At 58.7% G+C, this 9,150-nt stretch overlaps 1 protein-coding gene across 1 annotated transcript; it reads left to right on the forward strand.

The window, feature by feature from the left end:
- Positions 1 to 432: 432 nt before the first annotated feature.
- Positions 433 to 8,830, forward strand: TLE5 (TLE family member 5, transcriptional modulator). Its single transcript, XM_061150730.1, has 7 exons — positions 433 to 561; positions 1,689 to 1,786; positions 4,101 to 4,164; positions 5,593 to 5,637; positions 6,268 to 6,330; positions 7,552 to 7,626; positions 7,716 to 8,830. The coding sequence occupies exons 1-7, from the start codon at positions 535 to 537 to the stop codon at positions 7,935 to 7,937; spliced, it is 594 nt and encodes a 197-aa protein (XP_061006713.1). The 5' UTR covers positions 433 to 534; the 3' UTR covers positions 7,938 to 8,830.
- Positions 8,831 to 9,150: the final 320 nt, after the last annotated feature.

Genomic DNA, 9,150 nt, shown 5'->3' on the forward strand with positions numbered 1-9,150 from the left:
AGGAGCGGCCATCCCGGCCACTCGGCCAGCAGGGGCCGCGGCGCGGCGGGGGCGCGCCGGGCCCAAGGTCACCGCGCCGGCCTGCCCGGGGGAGGCGGATGGGTGGGGATCCGCGGGCCTCCCCGGGCGCGCGCCCCCCCCTCGGCGGCGCGCACGGGGCCCGGGAAGCAGAAGCGGCGGCGGCGGCGGCAGCAGCAGGTGGAGCCGGAGCCTCCGCGCAGCCGAGGCCGCGGCCACTGCCGGCGTAGCCGCCATTAGACAATAGGAGCGGCGGCCGGGCGTGCGGGGAGGCGGGCGGCGGGGAGGGGCGGGGAGGGGCGCCGGGCGCGCAGGAAGCGGGGCCCGGGGCGCGCCGGGGCCGGGCGCGCGGGGAGGGGGCGCAGGAAGCGGGCGAGGCCGGGCGCGGGAGGCGGCGGCGGCGGCCCCGGGAGCTCCCGATCGGCGCCGGGACAAAGGCGCGGCCGCCGGCGCCCCGAGCAGCCCGAGCCGGGGCGCACAGCCGGGGCGCAGCCCGCGCCCCCCGCCGCGACTGACATGATGTTTCCACAAAGCAGGCATTCGGTAAGCGGGGCCCGCCGGCCCGGCGCCCACCCCATCCGGGCCCGGCACCCCCCAGTTCCTGGCCGGGCCATCCCCCCAGCTCTGGGCCCTGCGTCCCCCCAGGTTCCGGTCCGGTACCCCCAGTTCCCAGCCGAACCATTCCCTCCCCCAGGTTCGGGCCCTGCCCCCCCCCCCCCACAGGGCCAAACTCAGTCCCCCTCTCTAGGTCCAAGCCCTGCGCCCCCAACTCCAGATCCCAGCCGGGCCACCCCTACCCCCAGCTCCCAGCTCGGCATCTCCCCCCCAACTCCTGGGCCCAGTCCCCTCTAGCTCTGGGCCCAGCGCTACTCCCCACCCCCGCCGCCAGCTCCCGGACTCCCTCCCATCCCCCGTAGCTCCCGGCCCCCCTCCCGGCTTCCGGGACCAGAGCACCCCCCCTTGGTTCCAAGCCAGGTCCCCTCCAGCTCCCAGCTTAGATCCCCCCACCTCGCGCCAGCCCGGGCCCTGGGCACCCCCCCAAGCCAGGCTGGGCCTCGGCGGCCTTGGCCTCAGGCCTAGGGCGCCCCGGAAGCCCCACCAGGCACCTCTAAGGCTGGGGGTGCTTTCGGGGTCCGGGAGTCGGGGGAGACCCGAGGCGCACCCCTCCCGGAAGAGCGCGGCCCAGAGGAAGGGTGCTCAGAATCAGGGGTGCCCCCCCCGGAAATTTCAGGCGGTGAGAGAGGCCCCTCCCCCAAGGGGACTAGGCTAGGAAACCTCATTCCCCCCCAACTTGGGGGGGTCTCTCTAGGACGCGTTCTCCTCCCCCCAGAGGCAACTGGGCGCTCAGAGTGCACCCCCTCCCGGCGCTTTGGAGGCGCGGTAGAGGGCGCACCCTGCCCCCACCAAGGGCGGGCCTTCAGACGCACCCCCACAGCCGGGGTGGCGGGGGACGAGCGACTCCGGGCGCACCCACCCCCCTTGGAGAGGCGGGGGCAGGAAGCGAGGGCGGGGGCCGCGCCAGGAGCTGTAAACACGGGCCCGGGAAGTGGGGCAGGGGTGGGGGGGGCACTGCAGCTGCGCCTGCCGCCGCCTTGGGGCCTCCGTGGCGGGGGAGAGGTGGACGTCTGCCCTGTGGGGTCCTGACCCGGGCCGCCGCCCCCTCCGCACAGGGCTCGTCGCACCTCCCCCAGCAACTCAAATTCACTACTTCGGACTCCTGCGATCGCATCAAAGATGAGTTTCAACTGCTGCAGGCTCAGTACCACAGGTGAGCTGGGGGCTGGGAGCTGGGAGAAGGTGGAGCCCCTTGCTCTGATGGAGCCCCTTGCCCCAGACTGAGGCCTGGAGCGGAGATTGTGGCCTCTGCTTTATATACAGACTCCAAAAAATAGAGACCTTGAAGGTCTTAGGTGGCGGGCACTGTCTACCACTTCAGGGATATGATATTCATTTATTTAGTCTTTAAGACAGTCCCATTTTGTAGATGAGAAATCTGAGGCATCAAAAATGTCAATAATTTGCCCAGACTCATTTATCTGGTTTTAGGGCTCCTCTCCCCACCCCCACACCAATGGATAAAAGACTCCCCCAGCATCTGGAATTGGTGATTGATTCTCCACCTCCCCAAAGCCCTCCACCCACCGACCCCCAAATCTGTAGCCTGTTATCTCTCTGCCTGGTTTTGGAGAAAGAGTTCCTGTCACCCAGCAGGAAGGTGATTCTCCCTCCAGAATTGAATCTGACATTGCTAAAGGGTTTTGCCATGTGCCTGATCTAAAGAGAAAGGAACTATTTATTTTTATTTTCATTTTGCACTTGAAAAAACTTAAGCCCAGAGATTTTCTGAGGTTGCACAGCAACAAAGTAGCAAGATTTATACCCCATCTCTGGGTTGAAGAAAGCAGATCCTCAAGGCTCTGCTACAGAGGGGGGCTTTGCCTGGGAATCAGAGGAGGAATTTATATATCACTGGGGTTTTGGGCCCTCCCTGGACCTGTTTACCCACACAGAAGTATTTTTTGAAGGATCCTGGGATTTCTCCAAGAAGAAATTGGAAAGAGTGATATATTTGTTCTTTAGGGGGTACTGCCCATTCTCCCCATTTGCTGAAGAGTGAACATACATCCTTTTGTTTCGTCTTCCCTGCTGTCCTATCATTGTGCCCATTTCAAAGATGAGGAATCAGAGGCATAGATGATTGAAGGGCAGGCCTAGGGACTTTGTTCTGATCCTGTGATATGGAGGGTTTAGGGGCTTCGCGCAACAGATCTGGCCTTTCTGAGTCTCTCCAGGTGGTCCCCTCTCCCTGCCTGGCCCAAGCCCACATCACAGTGACCACTGGAGCCGATCCAATTCTAGAGATGTTGCCAGAGCTCTGTGTGACCTCAGATAGGTCACACCCCCTTTCTGAGCTTCACAGTCTCCATTCGCTGGGCTTGGGCTTCCTGCTGTACACTGAGGGCTTCTACCGTGTTGGGGCTGTCACAGTATCTACCAGTCCCTCAGGAAAGGCCAGAAATGCCGAATTTGGAATGAAATTGCCTGAGTTTATTTTTAATGGTGGTCACACATGGACATTTTTAAAGAGAATCAGACTAAGTGTGGCTCACCTGTAAACCCAGGTATACAAGTCGTGGTCAGTCTGGCGGAATGAAATTTTAAGTCTCCTGGGGTGACCACAAGATCAATGAAGTATTTATTGGGTACTTACTGTATGCCAGCATGAAGAACGTTTCTGGTCTTAATTCATCTTATCCTCACCACCCCACCCTGGGAGGCTGGAGCTCAGCAGACTCAGCGACCAAGGCCCAGAGAGGTAGAGGCGTTTGCCCAGAGTCACACAGCATCAGAGTGGTGGGGCTGAACTTTGGACCCAGTCTATCTAGCTTGAGTTTGTGCCCTCACCTTTCTACCTGTCACCCTGACACCCCCTTGGGGGCTTTTGAGAAATGTCCAAAGCTCATCCTTGCTGGGGCAACCCAAGAGAGGAGGGGGGTCACCAACTCTATTACCCAGTGATGGAAGTTAATACCCCTCCCCCCAGCCAGGGAAATCAGAGGTCACAAGAGGGGCTGGGTGCCTTTGAAGATTCCTAAGTGCATTCAGTCCAGAGCCCTGCCAGTGGGCTCTGGGCCCTTGCAACCTCTCAGCAAAGTCTGTCTATTCCTTCTTTGCTGGAGAGTTTTGCCCAGTGGGTGGGGAGTATGACCTTTGAAGCCAGCTTCCTGGCTGTGTGACCTTGAGCCTGTTCACTCAACCTCTCTGAGCATCCATTGCATCATCTTTATAAAGGAGACTGACGTTAACAGCCCTGACCCCGTTGGATTTCACGATAGGAAAAAGTTTCTTTGAATCCCTGTCTGACCTACAGTCAGGGTATTTACTCTGACTTCTGTTTTTATTATTTTCATTGTTTTCTCCCCACTTCTTCAAGATGGGTTTCATCATCCCCAGTTTCCAGCTAATGCACCTGAGGCTCCCCTTCCCCCCTCTTCTCTCTGACCCTCACCAAAGTTTGGGGCTCCCTTGCACAATGGGGGAGACCTCATCCCAGCCCCGGCCCTCCCCCTCTTCTTCTTCAGTCTGAAACTCGAATGTGACAAGCTGGCCAGCGAGAAGTCAGAAATGCAGCGTCATTACGTGATGGTAAGCCAGCCCAGGGGTCCGGTGGGCAGGGCCAGAGGACCCTAGGTCCCCCTCCAGCACTGGCAGCTGCTGTCTGAACCCTGGCCATCTCCTCTGGGATGTGCGAGGAGTCAGGGTCTGCTCTCCGTTCAGCCAGCCCCTGGCCGGGCTGAGTTCATCTTGTTGGCCTGGCTGCCGGCCCGGGCAGTGGCCGAGGTGCCAAACCACCGGGTTGCAGCCTGGGCCTGCCAGGTCCCTGGCTGTCCTTGGCAGCAGAGGAGCCAGTGGCTGTGAAAGCCAGGAACTGGGGTTGGGGGGGATGTTGTTGATCCCTCCCCTCCCCACCCCCACTGTCTGAGCATCCCAGGCTTAACCCCTCCTAGTCCAAGCTTGGGAGGAGGACTCCTGAAGGGCCCCCTCCCCAGGCAGGAGGCTGACACTCTTTTGAGGTGGGTGGGTGGGAGGGAGGGAGGGGGCGGCACTGCCTTCTTGGGCCTGACGTTGGAGACCCTGCCCCTGCACACTGCTGGAATCACTTGCTTTGCTTCCTATGCACCAGGTGGTGATTTCTGCATTAAAACCCCTGCCTAAGTCCAGCCCAGAGCCCACTTCCCCCAGGCCATGGGGGAGGCAGAGCTGGACAAGGAACCTCTGGACTCAGAGGGATGGGGCTGCGGGACTCCAGAAGGGTGTGCTCCCGTTTGGAGAAAGGCTGCACGGAGAAGGAAGCATTGCAGCTGGGGTCCTGGTGAATGGATAGGAGCCAGCTGGGCAGAGAAGGGGAGGCCGCACAAACCTGGCTTTCTCCCCCTATCTTCCCTGGGGGGTGATGGGGAGTCATAGGAGGATTTAGAGCAGGGGAGGGGCAGGGTCACATGTGGGGCGTGAGGAGAGGGAGCCGCTGGCCCCAGAGGCAGACCCAACAGGATTTGTTTATCCTTGATTATTTATACCCAGGAAGACAAACTTCCCTGGAGTCCGGGGCCACCCGCAGACAAGACACATAAAGATAAAAGATTAGGAGCCTTGGAGTGTGTGTGTGTGTGTGTGTGTGTGTGTGTGTGTGTGTGTGTGTGTGTGTGTGTGTGTGTGTGTGTGTGTGTGTGTGTGTGTGTAGGGTGTGTGTGTGTGTGTGTGTGTGTGTGTGTGTAGGGTGTGTGTGTGTGTGTGTGTGTGTGTGTGTGTGTGTAGGGGGTGAGGTCATTATTCCAGAAATGGGGCACTCAGGTCCCCACTGGCGTCCTTAGCATCCTCACCAGGCACCTGGGCCCCAGCTCCAGGTGTGGGTGTCTCCCCGCTTCCGCCTCCATCTCTCTCGCCTGCCCTCCCCTCCCCCTACCTCTCCCTTTCTCCCCCTCTTTGTCTCTCTCTGTCACTTGCCCCTGTGTCTTTAGTCTCTGGAGCCCCACATCCTTCACCCGCCCCCATTTCTGTCTCCCCCCCATACAGTACTACGAGATGTCCTATGGCTTGAACATCGAGATGCACAAGCAGGTATGCCCCCTTCCCCCCTCCTCCGCCCCACACCCCCTGCCCAGGCAGGTAGGAACCCGCCACCCCTTGGCTGAGCACCAAGTCTGCCTTGGTATCCTGTTACCTCCAGAGCCCCCCCACTTCTGTTCTTTTTCAGGCCTCCCTGGGAGGTTTTTCTCCCTGAGAGGGAGGGCAGAGGCTTTCCCAGGACCTGCCACCCCCACCCCATTGTGTCTCTTTTGTGACAGCCCTGGGAGAGGGGGGTAATGTGACGTGCCAACCCACCCTCCAAACCCTATCTCAGGTGTGTTATAGAATTCTGATGCCAGCTGTCCCCATCTCTTCCTCCCTCCCTCCCTCCCACAGAATGCTCACTACCTACAAGGCATCGGGCATCTTTCCAGGGCCACCCAGACTCCAAGCCACTGAGCCTGGATTTCCCTCTGTCCTGGGCTCTTAGCTACCCTCAGAGGCTCAGCCCCAGGGGTCACTTTTGCTGCTGAGCGGGTGCCCATGGGCCTGATGAGTTGATATGACCCTGGGCCGAGCCGGCCTCCTCTTGGATTAGACAGAACCACTGGGCCTCCCAGGGCTGGTCCGTACCTGCCCTGGCAGGCTGCTGCCCAGGGCTGAAGTGTCTGTGTGTTCCAGGCTGAAATCGTCAAGAGGCTAAATGGGATATGTGCCCAGGTCCTGCCCTACCTGTCCCAAGAGGTGAGCGGAGCCCCCCGGGAGGGGGGGGGGTGGTCTGCTGGGAGGAGATAGACCCTGAACTTCACTCAGCCCCACCCCTCTGTAGCCATCTGCGTGCCCCAGGGCATATGCCTGCCTTCTCTGGACCTCCCAGCCCTCAGCCAGTCTGTGCAGGAGAAACCCCAGGGGTGAAGGGAGGGACCTCACCCAGCTGTGGAATTCCCAGCCGTGTGAGTCATTGCACCGTAAAAATGTCAGCTACAATGCCGAACACTGCACCAAGAATTTTGTTTCTGCCTTTCACCTTCCTGAGATTCATCTGCCTGGTCCTGCCGGCCGTCGGGGGTACAGGAAGGCACTCTGCACACAGAGGCAGACATACAAACAGACACAGATGCAACAGACATACACACAGATGCAACACATAGACATACCGCACATGGACACACAAATGGACTATGTACCCAACTCTTCCTCTTCTGTTTCCTGGGATTCTCAGTGTGAAACCCACTGTATGCGCACACACACACGTCTGGGTCACGTAAGGCCCCTCTGCTCTCTGCCAGATTTACTGCTGATAATTCATCATTTTCTTTTTAAACTCTGCTGGTACCTTGGGGTCCCACAGGGGATGCCCAGGGACAGTTCCAGGAGGACACCATGGAAGCCCCAGAGAAGGGGGTTCTTAGGACCTTGAAGATCTAGCTTTATGGTTTCCTTTCATAGCAGGGGCTCCCTGGTAGCCAAGGCACAAAAGGAGCTTGGCAGATTTTAGAATCTGATAGCCAGAGAGACAAATTTTCAGGGAAAGCTGGGGAATTGCCCCGAACCTCGACTTACACCCAGTCCTGCCAGAATTCACTGGGCCTTCCCAGGCTGTGGAGGAAGAGGAACTTGGGTTAGCAGACCTCAGATCTCTTCCATTAGCAGTCCTGGTCTGAGCTCTTAGAAGCTTTGACTTCTTTGCATGCGGCATTGGTCATAGTCCACGGTTTCCTAAGATTCTGGTACCAAGCCCTTTGTGCGTCTCTATGTATCCCATTTTCCAGATGAAGAGACTGAGGCTTGGTGAATCCACTGGAGAGAGGGGAGTATCCCGAGGGGAGAGATGGGAAATCATGGAGAGGGAGGGCTCTAACAGTGAAGATGGGAGTGGGGCTTCTTCTGGGCTCCGTGCCACAAATCCTAGCAAGATGGGGTGAATCATCTGACACTCTTCACCTCCCACCCCCTACTTTCCAGCACCAGCAGCAGGTCTTGGGAGCCATCGAGAGGGCTAAGCAGGTCACTGCTCCTGAGCTGAACTCCATCATTCGAGTATGTCTTGTCTGAGGTCTTGTGGGGGGGGATAGGGGAGGGACAGGTGGGCTCAAGGGGGCTAACGCTCCCCTGTTTGTGTACTGCAGCAGCAGCTCCAAGCCCACCAGCTGTCTCAGCTGCAGGCTCTGGCCCTGCCCCTGACCCCCCTGCCTGTGGGGCTGCAGCCCCCTTCTCTGCCGGCGGTCAGCGCGGGCACCGGCCTCCTCTCTCTGTCGGCGCTGGGCTCCCAGGCCCATCTCTCCAAGGAAGACAAAAATGGGCATGACGGTGACACCCACCAGGAGGACGACGGCGAGAAGTCGGATTAGTGGGCGGCTGGGATGGGGAGGGTGGGGGGTGGGACAGAGGGGAGACAGACACTGAGAGAGGAAGGTTCAGCACGCGAGACACAGTAATAGCTTGGGATTGGCCAAACCCCGGTAGTATTTATGGTAGCTGCCTGCCGGGGCTGCCGCCCTGCTTCTGGGCCCTACCCTGGCTTGGTGCCTACCCCCAATTCCTGGCCTCCCTCCTCCTCCCCTGTAGCCTGAATGGGTCAGTACCCACTCATACCACAGATGAGGCAAGCTAAGGCCTGGAGATGCAGGTGGGAGGCCAGGTCCTAAGGGAGCAAAACCTCGAGAGGTCCAACACCCCCTGTATTTCCCTGATTCACACACATGTAACTGACAGTCTGCCCGCCAGGGGGGACCCCCACCTCGGGGGACACCTAGCCTCCCATCCTGGCACTGCATGCAAACACAATGCTAGCTGCCCCTCCCCACCCTGGGCACCCTGCGTCTCTCCCTCCCACCCACTTACCCTCCATGAGTTCCTGATGCCTGCACCCACAAAAGAGAGGGGCCACTGACAGCGATCTTAGCCCCAGGGGAACAGAGTGGGGCCAGCAACTCAGAATTCCCTTTCTCCCCTTCCTGAATAAAGATGAGGGTACTCAAGTTGTCTTGGTTTTTATTTCCCCCCTCCCTTTTCCAGTATACTAGCTTGTCTTTTAAGAAAAGGGATATTAAAAAAAGGAAAAAGAGAAAAATGGAGAAAAAAAAAAAAAAAAAAAGCAACACCCACACCTGTGTCTGTATATAGCCTTTTAGACTGTCAGCTTTTGTTGTGTTCAGTCGTTTGATCTCTACGGAGAGAAGTGAAAATGCTGTATCGAGGGTGGGCTTAGCTGTGCCTTTCAAATAAAGACATGAGAAGGTTGGTTGCTGTGTTTCTGCCTCTGTTGTGAGCTGCCCCGCGGTGACCCCCTTCCCAGGGCAGGAGGGGGCCTCCTTCAAGCCTGAGCCCCCATCCTCTCTTACGGGACTGGATATGAAAAGTCCTACCCGAGTCCAGCTTGTAAATATAATTTAGTTCCTGAACTCACTGCCTCGCCCAGAGAGGGTCAGATGGAGGCTGGAGGTCACACAGCAAAGCCTAGGTGTTTGAGGTCTGGTCAGCTGTTTTGACAGGTAGGCAAAAGGACTCAAAAGCTAAGGGGTCACTGGGCATAAGTGGTGGGACTGGTTTCTGAGCCTCAGG

Source organism: Dama dama, chromosome 9 (genome assembly GCF_033118175.1).
Source record: "Dama dama isolate Ldn47 chromosome 9, ASM3311817v1, whole genome shotgun sequence".
Taxonomy (NCBI): domain Eukaryota; kingdom Metazoa; phylum Chordata; class Mammalia; order Artiodactyla; family Cervidae; genus Dama; species Dama dama.